This window comes from Eptesicus fuscus, chromosome 14 (assembly GCF_027574615.1).
Source record: "Eptesicus fuscus isolate TK198812 chromosome 14, DD_ASM_mEF_20220401, whole genome shotgun sequence".
NCBI lineage: Eukaryota > Metazoa > Chordata > Mammalia > Chiroptera > Vespertilionidae > Eptesicus > Eptesicus fuscus.
Window position 1 is genome coordinate 36526417 of NC_072486.1, and position 22140 is coordinate 36548556.

The 22140-nt window shown below is 38.3% G+C and overlaps 1 protein-coding gene across 2 annotated transcripts in view; it reads right to left on the minus strand.

Annotated features, from left to right (window-relative positions):
• Positions 1–10994: 10994 nt before the first annotated feature.
• Positions 10995–22140, minus strand: part of GNAI1 (G protein subunit alpha i1) — an 82705-nt gene continuing 71559 nt past the window's right edge. For both annotated transcript variants that reach the window (XM_008149617.3, XM_054726329.1), the window contains 3 exons: positions 20258–20387; positions 18992–19145; positions 10995–13025 (listed from right to left, as the gene is read on the minus strand). In XM_008149617.3, the coding sequence (XP_008147839.1) occupies positions 12835–13025; positions 18992–19145; positions 20258–20387 (475 nt within the window). In that variant the 3' untranslated portion in view covers positions 10995–12834. The remainder of the gene's footprint in view (positions 13026–18991; positions 19146–20257; positions 20388–22140) is intronic.

Below are 22140 nucleotides of genomic sequence, written 5' to 3' on the forward strand. Positions count from 1 at the left end.
AAGCAAGAGCACAGAGATGTTCTTAGAGGGTAAACTCAAAATTCCACACGCTCTGCCTCCCAGCAGCTGATCATAGAGTAAACTTTGCTGCCCTGCTGCAAATTGCCTAAAAGTTTAACAAAACCAAGTGTTCTTGAGGATGTGAATAAACTGCAAGGTTTATAAAATGCTGTAGGAGTGCAAATAGTTACACCTTCCCTGAGAAACTATTTCACATCAAGATGTGAATATGCTTGTACTCAGTACTTCTACTCCTTAAGTATATGCTCAAGATGAGAGTATGCATGGCAGCATTGGCAAAAGAAAGGGAAATGATCGCCGAAACCGGTTTGGCTCAGTGGATAGAGCGTCAGCCTGCGGACTGAAAGGTCCCGGGTTCGATTCCGGTCAAGGGCATGTACCTTGGTTGCGGGCATATCCCCGGTAGGGGTTGTGCAAGAGGCAGCTGATCGATGTTTCTCTATCATTGATGTTTCTAACTCTCTATCCCTCTCTCTTCCTCTCTGTAAAAAATCAATAAAATATAAAAAAAAAAAAGGGAAATGATTGAGATGCTCAGCAATGGAGCATGACTACATAAATTATGTCATACAATGGATTAAAATTCATCAGTGAAAATAAATGAACAAGAACTACACATGTCAACATGAATAAATCTCATAATATTAAATAACAACAAAAGAAAGTCATAGAAAAACACAGTTTGAAGCTGTGACAGTAGGTAGGTATTAACAAAGAAAGGGAACAAGTGGAATTAGATATTAAGCCTCATTAAGTCGGGAAGCTTCCAGATACTCCGGGGATAGCCCCATTGCCCTGCTGAGGGGATTAACATCTTTCCCTCCCAAGTAGAGAGCAAGACTGGCTTCCCAATCTCCACAGGAAACAAGTGGCTCCTTCCCATAGACTACCAGGGGGAGGGAGGACCAATAAAGGGGAAATTCCTTTGCTGGGCACAAGCACAGTAGAAGTCAAGATGATGTAGGAGGACGTCCTTCTACTTTGAGGCACGAGCAGTAGGAGCCAAAATGGCAACACAAAGGGAGGAGTCTAGCCTGGGAAAATGTGGGAAAGAATCAGATAGGATAAGGGTACAAAAACCCAGAAGATCTAGGAAATGGATTGGTTTGGGGGAGGGCTCAGCACAAGCCCTTGAAGAATTAGAAGATTGGTTAGTTTGAAAGAAAGCTTAGCCCTTCCCAAACCCAAGGAGATAAAATCAAATTTTAACAAAGGCCTGGGGCTTGCTTGTTTACATGCTTACTCTCCCTATCAGCCACGCAGGCCCAAGCACCATTGGGCCTTCCGTAGACATACAGATGGGGAAATGAGATACAGAGAAGTGCTGTATCTCTGGGTGTTGGCCCTCCTGGACCTGACAAGCACAGGTGTGGGTCTGAGGCCCCAGTTGCTGGACTTCTTCTGCAGCAAGATGGAGCTGAGCCACCTGCTTGTGGATGAGACATCAGCACGTGGGGGCAGTCCTTTGTTTTTGCTCCAATAAATCTTGCCAGTATTGCTCACATTCTCCTATGTAAATTAACAAAGGATCCTGGTTAGCTATGGAGGGGAGGAGAGCTATGTGATCAGAGACAGGCATATTGGGGGGAGGGGTGCCCCAAAGATCTATATATATATAAAAGCCTAAGTGACAGTTCGCCTGTTCGACTGGTAGTGCACTGACCACCAGAGGGCAGATGCTCAATGCACAGGCATAGAAACATGGAACAGACTGATGAATCTCAGAGGGAAGTGGGGGCAGGTGGGAAGAGATTAACCAAAGATCTTATATACATACTAGAGGCCCGGTGCATGGATTCATGCACCAGTGGGGGTCCCTTGGCCTGGCCTGTGGGGATTGGGCCAAAACCCGAGGGGTCCCAGATTGTGAGAGGGTGCAGGCCAGGCTGAAGGACCCCATCGGTGCACAAATTTGTTTTGTTATATCGAAGATATATATTACAGAGAAACATGCTTGTTTTATTCTTTAAACCAGACATATGTTTTGTGCATACCCATCTACATTCTCACACACATATATTTTCATGATTAAATTACTTTAAAGAATCATTTAAGTGGGCTCTGTAGTTATATAAGAGCAAGTCTAGTCAGTAGATTATGACTCTCTCTTGCCTCTTAGAAAAATTCTAGAAAAATGAAGAATTATTTACATAACAATCTCAGGGGATTTCTGAGAGAGGATAGGCCAAAATACCAGCTCCTCCCTAGATTTTCACAGCCAACAATCAGAGACAATTGTGATTTTTAGTCCCAAATTATTTTTTCCCAAATTATTAAAATTTGTCATGGAGAATACAGGATTTAATGCAATTAGTAAAAATGATAAAAAATCCCATAAAGAAATGAAGATCTATCAGAATAAAATTGTTAATAAAATTGCCTTGGCCATTGTGGCTCAGTTGGCTATAGCATCCTCCTGTGTACCAGAAGGTCGCAGGTTCAAATTCCCAGTCAAGGCACAAACCTAGGTTGCCCTTTGATCCCCAGTCAGGGCGTATGGAAGGCAACTGATCTATGTATCTCTCTCACATTGACATATCTTTCTCTCCTCTCTCTCTCTCTCTCTCTCTCTCTCTCTCTCTCTCTCTCTCGTCTCCTTCCTCCCTCTCTAAAATCCTATCTAATAAAAGAGTAATATGCAAATTGACTGTACCTCCACTACACCCACAAGCCACGCCCACCAGCCAATCAGGAGCGAATATGCAAATTAATCAAACCAAGATGGCTGTGGCCACAGAGCGAACAGGAGGCTTGGGTTTCCCTGGAAATGAAGGAAGCCAAGCTTCCTGCACACCCTGGCCAGCCCAGGCCTCTGCTTAAGGCTACAAAGTTTCAATTATAGAAGATAAATAAATCCCAGATACCAGGACCTCTGCTTGGGTCGCCGGGGGCGTGGCTGGCCTGTAAACCACCACAGGCCCCTCGCCCAGGCTGCCGCATGCCCCAAGTGAACCCCCACCCTGATCTGGGACACTCTTCAGGGCAAACCAGCTGGCCCCCACCCATGCAGCAGGCCTCTATCCTATCTAATAAAAGAGTAATATGCAAATTGACCATCACTCCAACACACAAGATGGCTGCCCCGATGTGGACACAAGTTGGCTGTCACAAGATGGCCAGCAGGGGAGGGAAGTTGGGAGGGATCAGGCCAGCAGGGGAGGGCAGTTGGGAGGGACCAGGACTGCAAGGGAGGGCAGTTGGGGGGATCAAGACTGCAGGGGAGGGCAATTAGGGGCAATCAGGCTGGCAGGGGAGCAGTTAGGCATCAATCAGGCTGGCAGGGGAGTGGTTAGGGGGTGATCAGGCTGGCAGGCAGAAGCGGTTAGGGGCAATCAGGCAGGCAGGCAGGCGAGCAGTTGGGAGCCAGCAGTCCTGGATTGTGAGAGGGATGTCCGACTGCCTGTTTAGGCCCGATCCTACTGGGATCGGGCCTAAATGGGCAGTCGGACATCCCACGAGGAGTCCCAGATTGGAGAGGGTGCAGGCTGGGCTGAGGGGGAACCCCCCCATGCACGAATTTCATGCAATGGGCCTCTAGTAATATATATATATATATATATATATATATATATATATATATAAAAATAAAAAGTGTTAACAAATAAATATAAGAATGATAATAGAAAGGATTATTCAGAAGTAAATCATTAAAATTTAGTTAAGATGGCAGAGTAGCTGGAAAAGACAAGGAAACATATTCTACCCTAGAGCCTCAGGTATGAAGGCTAACAAGCTGGCATGCAGCCCTGCAGACCAATTTTAGACTTCTGACCTCCAGAATTGTAAGAGAATATACTTGTGTTGCTATAAGTCACTACTTTTGTGGTGATTTGCTACAGCAGCAAGAGGAAACCAATATAGTCTTGTTTGGATGTTTCTACTAGTATTTTCTGCTCTGCTGAAAACTAAAGGATAACTTGGCTTTCACCCTTCCAGTTCCGTTTCAGGAGGAACTCGGCCAGGAAGAGAGAAATGGCGTAACCTTTCTTACCATTCCTTTTCGGGGTCAGTTTAAAAGTCTTCTTTCATGAGGCCTTACGTTCATCCCGGCTTCTTAGATGAGGTTGCTCTTATTTACAGGGACCATAGGTCAGTTCTGAAGATGCAATGGGATGACGTTAATAGCTAAGCTAGGAAAATGGGTAAACAGTATCTGTACTAGGATAGGTGGCCACCCTACTTATACTATTCTCTCTGCAGTACTCATTTTGTTTTTCTTATCAATTATAAGTAAATCCTTACTTCTCTGTCTCCCATAAAGCCTTCCTCCTTCTGACAGAGGTAAGAGAATTTTTCCTCTGTCTCTAGTCTCCATAATATATTTATCATCATCATTACCATCATCATCATCTTTACCATCACTCTCATGATTGTTTACAATAGTTAATCCATCTTCCTATGTATTGGGTACATCGTGCACATTATGCGTAATAACTGATTTAATCCTTGCAACACCTGGAGGGAAATAGCACTAATGTTATCATTTTATAGAGAAATCACTGAAGCATGGAGGCTAAATAACCTGCTCTAGTTCACACAATGGGAGTTGGCAGGACCAGAATCCAGCTTTAGTCAGTCCTGCTTCATTGTCACTATTGCCTCCCCAAATAGGACTTTTCACAGAGAAGGTGTAATTGGTCTTTTGAAAAGTTAAGGACACCTAGGTTCACACACTTATACCCCTAATTCTAAATACTAATGGGAAAAAAAGCTTTTAGAAAACAAACAATAATCTCAACATAGTAATTTGTGTTCTACTTAGACCTTTGTCTATAAAGAGGGACTGGCAGCTCTGTTTTCGTTAAGAGGTCAAATGCTTGCCTTTTATAATAACTCTGTCTTTTATAATAACTAAACAGAAAGGGCATTTTTGTCATAGGCTTAAGGAAAAGAGGGATAACATTTAATTACAAAAATATGGAACATTTATGTGGCTTATGAGGTAAACTCTTTTGCCCAATTTGAGGTAAGTCATGTTGAGAAGTAGCCCTGGGCTCGGCTGCCAGCCAACTATGTAACGTCTCCTGCTGCTTAGTAAACAGAATAACTATTGATTTTGATTATCGGCACACTTTTGCCAAGAAAAACCACAGGCCTAAAAGATAAAGTTGGAGTTTAAGAAATTAGGTAGCGAGATTGCTGCTGCTGCTGCTTCTTTATGGAAAATGACTGGTCCAGTGTGACCATGATGTAGTTAAGTAAAGGTAAGTGCGTTCTACTGATCTAGTGACATGAGGGTTTCACATCACCAGAGTGAAGATAGGACTTGTATTACTATAAGCATGATGATTTCATTTTTGAAAAACCGATTCCTTCAAACATTAGATTATTTGATATAAAAATTATGGGTATAAGTTTATGTGAATCTTTATGCCTTTATTGGACAGATTGTCATTAAATCAAGTGATAATTAAGTTGATATAAAACCTAGCCTTTTCTTCTTCCTAATTGTCAGAGCAACTAATAATTTAGGCTCTTCCAAACTTAAAAAAAACACATTAGACATATTTCTAAAATGTGTCTGGATAATTTCAACTAATTGTAAATGAAATTATAAACATATTTCAATTTGGTTAACTTTTATTTGGTGCATATTGTGCCAAGTAGAAAATTGTCATATTTCTCATAGAAAAAAAATATATGTATACTCTCATGAGAAGTATAGCTAAAATATGTACATATATAATCCCTTTCTCAGATTGATAATATTAAACTAATGAACTCAAATCCTGAGGGAAGTTTGAGAATCTATAAAGCTTAAATTATATAGATAAACAGATGTGATTTTAGTGAACTTTAAAAACAGATGTGATTATATTGCTGCTTTCTTTATCAAAAGCCAGAACATGAATCTAAGGCTTTGGAATATTTGATACCCTGTGCTGAATCCAGTCCCACGGAATGTGAAATTCCTGTCCTCCTCCACAGTTCCAGGGAGCTGCTCTTCCTGAAAAAGTTTGGAAGCTTTTTAATGCCTGACTGTGCTCAGCCAGTCCTGTGGGAGGTATGGAGGAAGAAAGGAATCTGGCTGGGGGAATTGTAACATATTAAAAACACAACACAACACAATAACAACACAAAACAAACAAAACAGCAACAACTAATCTTGTACTTAGGCTAAACAACATTAAAGTGATGGGTTAGTAGTTTTGTAGTACCCTCATGGGTCTACTCTTACTCTGTGCATTGGAACTAGAAATAATGATACAGCTAATTTAACCCTCATTTTTAGAGTACGTATTTTAAAAAGTATATGGTTCTCTCTCATTACAGCTGACATATTTGAAGTGTGAATGAAACTCCTTATCCCCACAGTAAATACCATATTATATCAAAACAGTACAGCATTTTAGAACTGGGTAGTTTTCAAATATTAACTTTTTATTCATGGTATCTCCTTCTCTAAGACTTGGGAACTTTTCCATTAAATACAAATAGAGTTATGCAAGACAAAAAAGGTATTTGGTTTTCAAATCGAAAATATCATGCAAGACGTTTGAGTGTTTTATAAATTCTAGTATCCAAAATGTAAGAAGACACAGGTGGAATTTAATTTATTTTATTATTTTTTATCTCCTCACCCAAGGCGGCGATGTTTATTGATTTTATAGAGCAGAGGGAAGGGGGGGGGGGATAGATAGAGAGAGAGAGAGAGAGAGAGAGAGAGAGAGAGAGAGAGAGAGAGAGAGAGACATTGATGTGAGAAACACAACCAGTTGCATTCCAAACACACCCTTTGTTGTTTCATGGGAAAGTAACCGAGGATAGAAGCAACCTAGGTATGTGCCCTGACTAGGAATTGAACCCACCACCTTTTGTTGTACCAGACAATGCTCCAACCAACTGAGCAGCCCAGCCAGGGTGACACAGGTGGAATTTAACAGATATATTTAGTTGAACCCACTATATCCAAAATATTAGTTTACCATGCACCTTCTTTGTATGTCTTTGAATTCCTGTGTGCATTTCACACTAGCAGTTCATCTCTATTTGGACTGGCTACATTTCAAGAGCTCCATAGTCACATGTAGGCCGTGGCTGCTGTGTCAGAGCAGTTCTAGTGTGTGTGAGGCCGTAGATGAACACATGCAGGCTTCTTGACTGCAGGGCTTTTCATAGCCATTGGCATGCCGATATACACCAGGCACACTCACCAACTTGGGCTTAGGCAATGCCATTTGGGACCTGCTGAGCTACACCATGTGGCACTTGGGCAAAACTTGTGTAAGCCACTGGATTTTGAAGACAGAGCTAACAAATGACTTACAGCCCTCGCTTTTACTCCCGTCTCTGCCACTAGTTGGTAGTAAACATTATTCCAGATATTTAGTGTTTCTTAATTTGTCGCCTCCTCTGAAAAATAAAACTTCTACTGATGTCTAAATGAGAGCATTAATAAAACACCATGAGGAGGGCCTGCACACAGTAGGCACTTAATAAGTGTATTACATATGCATTTTTCCACATATTTATGATATTAGAAGGGACATTATCTGTAATATATTTGAAACTATATGCGAGTTTATAGTTTTGAATGAAAAATTTCAGTAGGATTTTTCAAGGGACATATTTCTAAAATGTTTCAAGAGCACGTACCTGGTTTGCAGGCTAGATCCCCAGCCCTAGTTCGGACTCATGCAGGAGGAAACTGATAGATGTGTCTCAGATGTAGGTCTTAAAAGTTGGGGTGTCTGATGTGGAACTCAAATCCTTTGTTCCTCAGCAGATGCTCAGGGTTTGAGTTCTCTTGGGATTGTGGATCACTGGGTTTGGGGTGTGTTATGGTAAGATTGTGTCTCAGTTTCTCCTGCCCATGTCTATGTGGGTGCTCTTGTTCTTTCCTTATCCACTTGATGCGTAGAAGGCACTAAGCTAGTTTTAGGAGTTTTTACCAAAGAAATTGTTCCATATGCAGTTGTACCTGGGGTGCATGGGAAGAGGTGAGGTCAGAATCTTCCTACATTGCCATCTTAAACTGGAACCCAGCACTATTTACTAAAAATAAAGCCAGTGTTGTGGAAGTAACTTTGACTTCACTCGTTTTTTATCTTCAAAAGTAAGAAAAGGGTCAAAGGTGAAATTACTGTTACCGAACAGAAACAATTCATTTCCCTGGCACTAGTGGAGTCAAACACTAACCACAGGGAATGGCAGTGGAGAAATATTGGCTATTTTACTATGAATGGCACTGTTCAGGAGAATGGGAAGCTAATGCTCAAAAGCCTGAACTCCCCCATGGTGGGTAGATTACAGATTCTTCACGGCAAAATCACAGGGCACTGGGGCAGGGGTTTTGGGGTTGTGCTGGGAACTGATTGGTCTGAGGCGAGGTAAGGGTAAGAAAGCATTTCTTTAGGTCTCGAGGCCAGTTCAGACGTCGGTCCCAGGTCCCTCTGTCATTTCACGGGCAAGTAGCCAGGGGATCATTTATCTTAGAACTCAGGAGCTTAAACGTAACTTAGGTGAAGATGTTATGTTTAGCCTGCTAGAAGTCGAGATCTGGTGATCATTAGTCAGGTCTCTGCTACTGTCTTCTGCTGGCTCCAGGCTTGCTAATGGGTTATCAGTGAGAAAGACTAGGTATCTCAGGGGTTCAGACAGAAAAAGAGATGATTTCTAGAGTAGGATTTAAAGCTAAATTTAATTAAAAGCATAAGGACCTTTGGTTTCATTACTGTAAAGTTTTCACAGGAAATAATTAAAATTCAAGAATGCATAACAGAAAATTCCAGGTAATAGCCAATGTTTCAAGACCAACTTTACACTGAATTGTAAAAAACATCTGTCAATTTTTTTAAAATATATTTTTATTGATTTTAGAGAGCAAGGGAGAGGGAGCGAGAGAGAGAGAGAGAGAGAGAGAGAGAGGGGGGAGAGAGAGAGAGAGAGAGATAAGCATCAATGAGAGAGAATCACTGCTCGGCTGCCTCCTGCACAAACTCCACTGGGGATCAAGCCCACTACCCAGGCACGTGCCCTTGACCGGAACCGAACCCGGGACCCTTCAGTCCGCAGGTCGACACTCTATCCACTGAGCCAAATCAGCTAGAGCAACATCTGTCAATTTAGTAACAATAACTGCAAAATCGTAGATCAAAATTAATTTTTAAAATCCTAGTAAGGTAGAGAATACATATACAGCGTGTGCAGGAATAAAAAGAATTTTAAGAATCCCTTCATGAATACTGCAGTGCAAAAGGAATTTCTTTGGTCTTGATTCTTAGGTTCTCAAGAGTCCTTCTTCAGGTACTTCCTTTAGACGAAGCACTACGCAATTCAGGAGGAAACAGCACCTTCTTTTACTAACAGTGGCACTCTATCTATCACCTGCTAAAATAGTAGTGAAAACCTGCTTTGGTCTTCTATGCATGTTTTGCCCATCATATATTTTTTTTTTATCAATTACAATGCACTCTTTGTTTAAAGAACTACTTTGCAATGGCAGTGTCCAGTTCACTTTGTTGGTATGGAGAACCAGGGAGATGGCCAGTAAACAAAAAAGCTGGAAACATTTGAACTATTTATGGTGCTTGAGAAGGTTTATCCGATGGTAACTGTCCCAAGGCAGACCTCCTCAGCCCTCGTCTGCATGACTGCAGCACATTCATACTTGTGCATATTTGGGTGTTTCTGGACTTGTTGAAATGTGTTTCATAACTATTAAAGTAACTAGAAAATTGAAGTAAATAATAGAAATCACAACAGACACCAAAGCCAGGGGTTACGGGTTAAGAGAAAATCCCTGGGAAATAGGCCAATGGAGTTGTGAAATATAAAACTCTTCATATAAAGGCATTTTAACTAGGAAGATAGGATTTTAAAAAGAAACCACAAGAGAACTTCCAAAACAAGCTTGAAAATGACATAAACCTCCCATTCTCAGGTTCTTGATCCATATCCTTGTCAACACTTATTTCTTTTCATTTTTGTAATAGTCATTCTAACAAGTATGAGGTGATAGTTCACTGTGGTTTTCATTTACATTCCCCGGATGATTAGTGATGTTGAGTGTTGAGTACCTTCTCATGAACCTGTTGGCCTTTAGTATGTCTTTGAAAAAATGTCTATTCAGAACCTCTAACCATTTTAAAATCTCATTGTGTTTTCTTGCTATTGAATTTTATGAGTTCTTTACATATCTTATATATTAACCCCTTAGCAGATATATGGTTTGCAAATATTTTTTCCATTCTGTACGTTGCCTTTTCATTTAGTTGAAGATTTTTTTTTTTTTTTGTGCAGAAATCTTTGTTTGATGTAGTCCTGTTTATTTCTGCTTTTGTTGCCTTTTGGTGTCATTCTAAAAAAATCATCATGAAGACTGATGTCAAGGAGCTTATGACCTATGTTTTGTTCTAGTTTTATGGTTTCAGGTCTTATGTTTAAACTTTTAATTCATCTAAGTAAATTTTAAATCCTTTGAATTAATTTTTGTGTATGATGTAAGATAGTGGTCAAGTTTTTCCAACATTTATTGAAGAGGAATTCCTTCCCCTATTTTATATTGTTGGCTCCTTTGTCATAAATTAATTGACCATATACGGTATATGTCAGTTTATTTCTGGGTTATCTATTCTGTTCCATTGATTTATATGCCTGATTTTATGCCACTATCAGACTCTCTTGATTATTATAGCCTTGCAGTATAATTTGAAATTAGGGAGTTTGATACCTTCAGCTTCATTCTATCTTATTTTTACAGTTGACACTAAATAACATAATATGGGGGTTAGGGATATTGATCACCCACACTCTGTGCAGTCAAATGTCCACATATACATTTTCATCCTAAAAAAAAACTTTACTAAAATCCTACTGATGACCAGAAGTCTCATGAGAAAACTTGGGGCAGGGAAAAATCAATCTTCTGGGATAGATGAGATGATAAAAAGCTGGCAAAGATGAAGAAGAAATGAACATACTATCAACTGATACTTAAATCCTAATGCAAAAACATGTGTTTAGTCAATAGATTTATAAAATTTTAAAAATTTAAATTTATTAGGATTTATTAATAACAGTTACACAGAATAAAGTTCAGAAATTCATCAACTATGATCACCAATATGTGCTTCTTTGTGGCTTTTTAAACTATTTGTCATGATTCAAATTTATTCATTATAGTTGAAATTCATACATAGCTTCACAATATGGATATTACAGGTCTCCCATCAGTAAAATTAATGAAAACATATCTTTCATGATAAAGGCACATAAAGAATCTAAACTAACACATTTAAGAAATTTTGATAATTTTGAATTTCTTCACATTACAAAGAAGAAAAACAAATCCCCAAGATGAAACAGATATAAATGCAGTTTGTGGTTACCCACCCCCTCACACACATATTTCAACAAATATACTCCAACAAAATGACAGAAACAACTTACCCACAGCTTACTGAAAGGCTAACTCGTTCAAGATGAGAGAAAAAGACAAGTAGGGTGGGGAATGCTGTTCATTTTGATGAAACAAGGTCACAAGATACATCATGAGTAATCAAAAGAAAAATGACTATTGACATTCAACATCTAGCTGATATGTAACACTTGTTTGAACAGACATACAATCACTGACTTTATTAAATACTATTACTCATTTTCTAAGTGTAATTGCCTGCTTCATTCTCAGAAATAATAGTACAATTTAAAAAATAATATAGACTTAAGCAAGTGGAGGAAATTTGAATAATCTAAGGGAAAAAAGTAATTTTAGTCAAGTGTGATAATTAAATTTGAAACTAGTTACATATATGAATTAAAAGCTTGCATTATACCAGCAGCAGAATATTTAAAGATCTTTCTTGTTATCTTCCAAACAAGGAGCTATCAATATATGCTAGGTACAAGGGATTTCCCAAAGGAAATACACAAATGAATGTCACAAATTCATTATGCTGATATATTTTTTACCCAAAAATGCTCTCATCATCCACCTAAACTTAGTTATAAATAAAAAGGTAATTATTTAAAGTGTATAAAAATTAATTTGGCATCATCTTTAAGTCAATGCCTGAATATCATCCAAATATTAAAATTCAAAGTGAAAACAAACCAACTGAATAAAAATTAAGTATTTATAAGTCTAAGAATAGTAAAATATGCAATTTTAGTTCTTCAAACCAAATCTACTGTAGAAGATCAGCATGAAATCTTAAAAGAAAAAAAATGTGTACGATGTTTAAATAATTAATCCAAAGGAAGTTATATTCATCCTCTTTAAGAACATTTCAATAAAGCATTAAATTTAAAGAACAAATCATGTTATTAAAATAGTCTGTGCAATGTTTATACAAATGACATTTTTAGGATCACAAGATAATCAAGATAAGGGCTGCAATGTTTCCTAATATGAATTGCTATACTTAAAATTTACAGGGCATGAATATAAATAAAGCTGTTCAAAACTGGTTAACGTGGCAATAGTCTGGCACTGAGTATACAAAGTACTTAATATTTCTGTTACTTCCAAAGCAATCACACTAGAATTGTAAGTGGCGACTCTTAAAACCTAAAAGTAATGTGGAAAACTAAAGTTATAAATACATGTATACATACATTTGCATATTTACACTTACACAGAAATCATCACTACACTAGAGCCCAGCTTTAACACTGCCCTTAGGTTCACAATGCAGGACCACCTTTCACATTTTTACTCAGGTTATAAAACAGAACAGAACAACTTCGGTCAGGTCCAGATGTGTTTGCCGTATACTACATTCTGTGTTGCTGCAAGACCCTAGTCTAGAGAGATCCACATATAAGTACTCATTTGGTTTGAGAATGCATTTTAACCATTCACGGCAAAACTTAGAAGAGACCACAATCTTTTAGATTATTTTTTATGATGACATCTGTTACGGCATCAAAAACAAACTGCACATTCTTAGTATCTGTGGCACATGTGAAGTGGGTGTATATTTCCTTTGTGTCCTTTCTCTTATTGAGGTCTTCAAACTGACACTGAATGTATGCAGCTGCTTCTTCATATGTGTTCGAGCCTGAGATGGGAAAGGAAAAAGCATAAGGAGAAAAGTTAAAATGTGTATACAGCTAAGAAAATGGGCCTTAAATACTGAAATCAGTTATTTAAAACAGTTGGACTCCATAATTGTATTTTTTCCTTATAGAATAAGAGAAACTATTTATTCTAAATGAAAAACACCCCATGTTAACTATCTTTTAACGACTATGTTACCCTTTAAGGAAAACCCTGAAACAAAAAGCATTCCACATGATTTTTGTTCCTGCTTCAATCTCCAAATACCAGATCCCTCCTTTTTCTTATTCCTTATACTCTATAAATCCCAACACAGAACCACTCAGTTCCATGATGGTGGCATGTATGTCAGTTACAGCCTAGTGGCTGATCAAGAAATGGTGGCTGAATGCTGATGAATATTTTTATTCCCTTTCCTTATTAAAAACCTGTACAAGGGTCTACAATGTGGTTTATGTCTATCAGGTTAAAAAAAGGGAATGACACACTCCACCTTTCAGGTAACTGACTGACTAAAGACTTGTGAGTACAAACATGCCAGAAATTGTTTGGCAGTATCTAAAGATGGTCACATGCATAGTTTGTGACCCAATAATTCAGTTTCTAAATGTGCCCTTGACATAATTATATTCATATGTTCACCAGAAAACATATAAAGACTCTTAATAGCAGAACTTCTAGATTAAGAAACAACCCAGCTGCCGAAACCGGTTTGGCTCAGTGGATAGAGCGTCGGCCTGCGGACTGAAGGGTCCCAGGTTCGATTCCGGTCAAGGGCATGTACCTTGGTTGCGGGCACATCCCCAGTAGGGGTTGTGCAAGAGGCAGCTGATCGATGTTTCTCTCTCATCGATGTTTCTAACTCTCTATCCCTCTCTCTTCCTCTCTGTAAAAAATCAATAAAATATATTAAAAAAAAGAAAAAAGAAAAAAAAGAAACAACCCAGCTAATTCTGGTATATTCATAAAACAAGTTGCCATACAGAAATGAGAATGAAAGTACTACTGCTATCCACAATAACATGGATGCGTTTCATAAACATACTATTGATCAAGTAAGCCAGATACAAAAAGACTATATACTGTATGATTCAATTATGTTTAGAAAACAGTTAAAGAAGGTTGATACCTATTAAAATTAAGCAATGAGGATAAGTCATAATAATAGTTACTCTGTGTGTGTGTGTGTTGGCGGGGCGGGGCGAGCATGATGGGTCTTCTGGGAACCTGGAAATATTCTACCCCTTGACCTGAGTGATAAAACATCAGTATTTCTACTTTTAAAAATTCAATGAACTTCTCATTAAATGCTGAGTATTTGTGTATGTATATATTTTTACATGTACATAGTTAATACTTCAATCAAATGCTCATTTGAAAATAATTATTAAATCTCTCTCTTGCAGTAATAACACAACACTATTTGCCTGGCTTTCAAGGTCCTTTATACCCAGCCTGCTCTCTCCCACATTTGAGGTTCACTTCATGGCATAAGAACACAATATACAAACACCATCTGTGTTACTGCAGCTTTCACTGAGTGCCAAGCTCAATTTCCTGTATATATTCTGGGTAGCTAGTTATATTACTCAATCTGATTTTAGGTCTTACTAGTAAGAAAAGAATGGCTAGTGACTCTGAGCATGTTTTCATATGTCTCTGGGCCTTCTGTATGTCCTCTTTCGAAAAGTGTCTATTTAGATCCTTTGACCATTTTTTGATTGGATTGTTTATCTTCCTTTTGTTAAGTTGTATGAGTTCTCTGTAAATTTTGGAGATTAAACCCTTATCGGAAATATCATTGGCAAATATGTTCTCCCATGCAGTGGGCTTTCTTGTTATTTTGTTGATGGTTTCTTTTGCTGTGCAGAAGCTTTTTATTTTGATACTAGAGGCCCAGTGCATTATTGAATCATGCACGTGTAGGGTCCCCTACACGCTTTCGCTCCGGCGCAGCGGAGGCTTCTGAAAGGCCTGGTGCCTGAGCGGACAGGCACCCAGCTCCCACACTTTTGATGGTCCGCGGTGGGACGTGAGCTTGCTGCCCCAGAGGCCCCTTCTGTGCCGCAGCACAGCCATGGTGCAGACGCTGAGCTTGAGCTGCCGCTGGCGACGCGAGCTCAGCATCCTGCCGGCCCAATCGGCCACCCCGAGTCCCGCCCCCCACGCCTCCTGGCCAATCGCAGGCATAGCGAAGGTATGGTCAATTTGCATATTTGTCTATTATTAGGTAGGATAGTCCCATTTGTTTATTTTCTCTTTAGTCTCCATTACCCTAGGATCTGTTTCTATAAAGATATTGCACTGACATATGTCTGCTATTTTGCTGCCTATGGAGTCTTGTAGGATTTTTATGGTTTCCCATCTTACATGTAAGTTCTTTAGCCATTTTGAGTTTGTTTTTGTGTATGGTGTAAGTTGGTGATCTAGTTTCATTTTTTTTGCATGTATCTGGCCAAATTTCCCAACACCATTTATTAAAGAGACTGTTTTGACTCTATTGTATGCTCTTGCCTCCTTTGTCAAATATTAATTGAGCATAATGGCTTGGGTAAATTTCTGGGTTCTCTGTTCTGTTCCATTGGTCTATATGTCTGTTCTTGTGCCAGTACCAGGCAGTTTTGAGAACCGTGGCTTGGTAATATAGCTTAATATCTGGTAATGTGATCCCTCCAACTTTGTTCTTCTTTCTCAGGATTGCTGTGGCTATTCAGGGTCTTTTTTTATTCCAGATGAATTTTTGGAGAGTTTGTTCTAGATCTTTGAAATATGCCATTGGTATTTTAATAGGGATTGCATTGAATCTGTAGATTGCTTTGGGTAGTATGGACATTTTAATGATGTTGATTCTACCAATCCATGAACATGGTATGTTCTTTTATTTGTTTATGTCCTCCTCTATCTCTTTTTTCAAAGTATGGAGTTTCCTCAAAAAGTTGAAAATGGAACTCCCATTTGACCCAGCAATCCCACTTCTAGGACTATATCTCAAGAAACCAGAAACACCAATCAGAAAGGATATATGCACCCCTATGTTCATAGCAGCACAATTTACAATAGCTAAGATTTGGAAACAGCCTAAGTGCCCATCAGCAGATGAGTGGATTAAAAAACTGGGGTACATATACACAATGGAATACTATGCCGCTATAAAAAAGAAGGAACTTTCATCATTTGCAACAACATGGATGGAACTGGAGAGCATTATGCTAAGCGAAATAAGCCATTTGGAGAAAGATAAATATCACATGATCTCACTCATATGTGGGATGTAATGATCAACATAATTTGATGAACAAGAATAGATCGATCTAGAGACAAATGGTAGGGGAGAGGGGTTAGAGAGCAACCAAATGACTTGTATGCATGAATATTAGCATAACCAATGGACACAGACACTGGGGCAGTGGGGGCTTGCCTGGGGGGGGAATGGCTGAGGGGGGCGGTCAATTGGGGAAAAAGGAGACATATGTAAAACTTCAGACAATAAGAAAAATAATAATAAAATAAAATAAATTAAAAAAAAAAAAAAAAAAAAAAGAAAGAAAAGAATGGCAAGTATGGGGGTAGGAGAGAATGTGTTAGATATTTTCTAACATGTGATAGAAGTGTCCTAAACAAAGCTAAGTATAGATGATAACCTGGTTCAAAAATGGAGAATTGGGCCCTAGCTGGTTTGGCTCAGTGGATAGAGCACTGGCCTGCAAATTGAAGGGTCCCAGGTTCCAATTCCAGTCAAATGTATGTACCTCAGTTGCAGGCTCCTCCCCGGCCTGGGCCCTGGTCGGGGTGAGTGCAGGAGGCAACCAATCGATGCTCCTCTCAAATCGATATTTCTCTCTGTCTTTCCCTCTCTCTTAAAATCAATGGAAAAAATATCCTCAGGTGAGGATTAAAAAAAAAAATGAAGAATTGGGAGGTTTATGATATAATTCAAAGGGAGATAGAAATCTGAGAAAAACAAAATACACTGAGTTTAGTTTGAGTTTCAGGTGCTAAAAAACAAGACTGTGCTCAACAAGTAGTTGGAAATGCAAGCCCAAGGCTCCAGAGAGAAATTACAGTTGACAACAGAATTTCACCTGAGAATAAATAGGACCATGAAAGGATGGAGCGCTAAAAGATTAAAGGATGGCAGCTAGAATGTGGTGAACTGACAACATGTAGATTGAAAAGCAGAGGGGAAGATAGAAGCAACTGGAGATAGACATGAACTGAGTAGTTGAAGTCTACATAGGTTTCTTCTATAAAAAGCAATAGCCACAGGAATTGAGAGTTGAGGCTGAAGCAAGAGGCACCTAAGTCAATAATTAGGGCATGCAGTGAAGATTAAATTATTATATTAGCACTAGGAATGATAAAAAATTCTGAGATTAGGGATTCTTATTAACTTGACAACCTAAGGGAAATTCTTGTACATACTGTATACCTGGCAAAGAAAGAGCTAACAAGCATATTCCTTGTTGCTCTGAAATCCCTGTAGGTATGTGATTTCTATCAATGCATTTGGGTACTCTGGTAATATTAGTACAACATGGCTACTTCACAGTAGAAAATGACAAAAATAATCTAAAACACAGATGAAAGTAAGGGCAAAACTAAGCCACCTTGATTCTAGATAACTTCAATCTTGGAATTAGTACTATAAATAATTTTATTCATAATAAACACTAGAAGTGTTTCGTTATAAGGTGACTTAGGATACTATAACTTTCAAAAAGAAAATAAAAGTTTTAAAATAAGAAAATGTGTGAAATTATTTTGAATTGAAGTATAACTTTGCAGTATACAAAAAAGGGCTATAATAATTAGATGTGCTTATATGTACTAAAACACCCTCTGCCCCCGACCCCTGGTTCCAATGAGAATTTAATTAATGTTAGTCTGGTGGTTAATGATGCTGTAGACTTAGGTCTGGATTTGGACTCTGTTACTTCATTTAAGTCCTGGGAAGTAAGAGCACTGATACCACAGGGTTGTTTTAACATCACCTGTGAAAAGGCCGTGAATACTTACCATACAATTTCCTCAATACAAGACCAACTAAAGTTTTGTTTATAACCAAACAAATTCTTGAGACTTATTTTAAAACAGGAAGAATGGGGTGAAGGTAACTTGTATAAATTAGCTACCTTAACCAAACTCTTCAGAAATTTTAGATTTAGAGACCCTATAAACCAGTGATAGTCAAACTGTTTTTAAGGCACAGAATTCTCTTCATTAAAATATTATTCAGATGAAAGCCAAGTTACTCTGCTTTATTTCCCTTCCTTGCACCCACCCACTTTCAATAGCAGGAGTCCAGGTGTTCCAAAAATCAAACTAAACCATAACCAATGCTTTAGCCCACTTCTGATTGTAAAGACGGGGACTGAGAGCCAGCTACATTAACTGCTTTGTTCAAGATCAAAGAGCTCATTATGGAAAAGCCAGGACTGTCTCCCAGTCGCCTTTTCTCACTGCAGATCATTTTCTTGAGTCGTAAAAGTAAAATGCCATTGATTACCTCATTACCCAAGTTTTGGGTTGCACATGAAACCTTCCCTGACTCCTGCGTTGTTAACTCACAAATTCCTTCTTCATTTTTACCCCTTACATTTATTGTTCGTGTGCGTGGCCGCGTGCTGCACTGCTATTGTTTGTCTATCGTACATCTGTCTTTGAGATGAGACAAGAAGCAAGACATGTCAACTAGATGAAGAAATCCTTACTGTAAATGTATGAAGAACTGAAGTCAACACAAAAAAATGATTATACAGCTTTTCCATAAAATGAATATGTTAGTTTCAATAATCTAATCCACATCCCAAATAACTACTCGTGCTTGAATGTAGCATGGTAAGTAATTTCTTTTAAAGGAAAGAATTACTAAGCCAAGGGATTAAATCAACAATTGAAATCTTGTCTTAGGGGAACTTTCACTTGGATCTGTATGACTTGACAAGTTATTCACAGAAAGTAAAATACCTGCATATTCTGGGTAGCATATAGTGAGAGGGCTCTTTTTGATTTTTTCTTCGAAGAGATCCTTCTTGTTTAGAAAAAGTATAATGGATGTTTCTGTAAACCATTTGTTGTTACATATGGAATCGAACAACTTCATGCTTTCATGCATTCGATTCTGTAGTAAAAAGGATACAATCAGTTTGTCATAATGGCAAGAATTTTGAGAAATACTACTTTAAAAAAAATGACAGATGTTGTAACAAGATAGAACTTAGCTATAAAATAGATAACATACTCCAAAAATATTTTTCTGGCATTTAAGAACAAGCACTCTTTGATTTGGGGCGAGATGAGTATCTACCTCAGTCGTTAATTACTTTTGCATTCAACAGTACTCACTGGGTACCCGCCATGTGTCCCTGTGCCTGGGAACGCCCTGCCCCCCGGGGGGCCTTGCTATCTAGGGATGCCAAGTGCAAACATGTGAAAAGATCTGATAATTACAGAGTTAACTGAACTTTCCATTAAGAGATAAGTAAAGTCTTTGAAAGATTAGTAAATTAAACTGAATAAGCTGAACCACAATTAGCCTAATACCCTGACGATAAAGGTATGGTAGGGGAAGGAAACCTCATTCCCGTTTCCTGCCTCCCGGTATGTGCAGTTCCTAAAAGGGCACTGGTGTGTTTCATAGTGCCGCCGGAAAGAGGGAACTGCCTGTATGAGGCGCCCTGCACCCACTGCACTGTGACTGCGTACCCCTGATTTCAAACAACAGAAAACTGACATTTCTACCTTCTTTTTCCCAGTTTGTACTAAACTTAACTCTTTCGTTTAAAATTAAGTTTCTACTTGAGTTGATACTTAAAAAACACTTTCCCCAGATTAACAGTATACTGAAATACATCTGAAAATTACACAAAATATAACATGGATCAAAGATTACTGAGCTAGAACTGGCAGAGGTAATACGTTAAGGAAACTAAGCCTTGACTATTATGAAACAAAGTTTATTTTCATTCAGTGTGTACATACTGCCAGACAGAGGAAATGCAGGTAAGCACGGAGGGTTAAGGGAAGAGAAACTCTGTCTTTTCCTTTTTCTCATGGTCCACCTGTGTTTCTTTATTATAGTTCCCATTTAGGATGGAAACAGAAAAATTAGAGAAAGGAGCCCAAACTTTCAAATAATTCAGACATTCACAAGAATTTTTCTTAGAGAAATTCCTGCCAACGTCTTCAGCCTTTCCTATTTCATGCTCAATCTCCAACAGGGGTTGTACTTGCCATTTCTTCGTCTTCAGCTAGAACCAGGTCGTAGTCACTCAGTGCCACACAGAAAATGATGGCGGTCACTCCTTCAAAGCAGTGAATCCACTTCTTCCGCTCGGACCTCTGTCCTCCCACATCAAACATTCTGGAAGAGGAAAACAATGAGTTAGACATCACATTAAGTGTCCAAAAGCTCTGAGTTCTACAGTATCCACAAAGACTGCAGGGAGAACGTGGGATGGGGAGAAAGGAGGAAAGGACTTTATGGGAGGAAAAGAATGTCAGAAATGAAAAAAAGTATGATTTTTAAAAATTTTTGAGTCAAGAGAAACAAAACAACTCAACATACCTTCAAAATCAACATATTAACATATAAGAACACTTAGAAGAGAACATTAAAACAAATCCATATGAATGGGCTGCACTATGTGTAAACACTAAAAATTCATATGAAGCAACGAGGAAATGCAGAGAGAACAGAGTATATTCAATGTCACGAAAGATTAGAGGCAGAGGACACGGTCCCCTCCTCCCACCACAAAATGCTGTTTTCTCTCAGAGGCAAGAAGCAGCACTTTGACGTGAAGGAGAAACCATTCCAGGTAAGAAAAAGCTGAGCAAGCAAGTCATATTTAGAGTGGGGCCAACAGGTTGCCTCAATTAAAAAGTAAAATCAGGGGATAAAAGAAAAGGTGAGATGCAATCTGCAATAAATGGGCGGCCCTAATGAATAGTCCTAAAAATTGGAGTAAAAAAAAAAAATACACCATTTTTACATAATATATGACAGCAGACCATTGTAGGTTAGTGTACAGGGTAGCAACATAATTAAATAGTATAAAGACAGTGATTCTTTCCTCTTTTCCTTGTAGGAGTTTATTAAGTTAAGCAAAAGTTGAAATGCACATAGGGTATGTTATGCAACATAGCAATGACCACTTATATAATGGAAACACTATGCAAAATGGTACATTTCTAAAGCCTCCATTTATCTAGATGGTGAACTAATTAAAATGGTCCCTATTTAAATCTCAGGCAGCAAAAAGAATTTTCCCTGCAGAGCAGTATTGGCCTATAAACCAAATCTGAGTACATCAACCAGTCTTGTTTCTTTTATCATCATTTAAGGGGCCTGCATTCTATTGGTTTAGCTAATAAATTGTTGAGTTTAAGAATACTATATAAATATTATTCTATGATAAATGAAAATGAGTAAGATACAAAAAGAACAGCTGGTAATAAAGATCAAACAAGAACAAAATAAAATTAAGTAAAATGATTACACATTTGTTAAATTGCCAAGAAACACAATCTGAAAAGAACTTTACCAAAAAGTTAATATATTTTTAAAAACTTCTCTGATCAAATGTCACACATTTCCTGACCACTCAATACATACTAACAATCACTTATGTAATGGAAACACTATGCAAAACGGTACATTTTCACTATAGTAATTACCATCCCCTGAATATTAAGTATTTATATCACCTCCCCTAACAATGTAATTTTATTTTAAACTCTTTATATCCCCTACACTGAACACAGACAAGTACTTATTTGTTGAATAAATAAGTGAACTGTGTCTACAGAATATTTTTAAATGCTTTCAAATAATAATAGACTAGCTTTACCATGTTAAAGATCCAGATCTTCCAGTTATGCTGTGGGAATGTTCAATAAAAAAAAAGCTGTAACACGATAATTAGGACATGTCACAAGAAATATCTTCAATTTGTTTAAAGTAGAAGTGAATGAGGGTCACTCATATGCTGGTCATAAACAAAGATCCTTTACTCTAAGCCAGTGCTTCTCAAACTTCAGTGCTCAAATCGCCTGCTGTTGATCCCAGGACCCTGCTTTGAAAGCCACTTGCCTAATTCTCAAGCCAAGGAGAA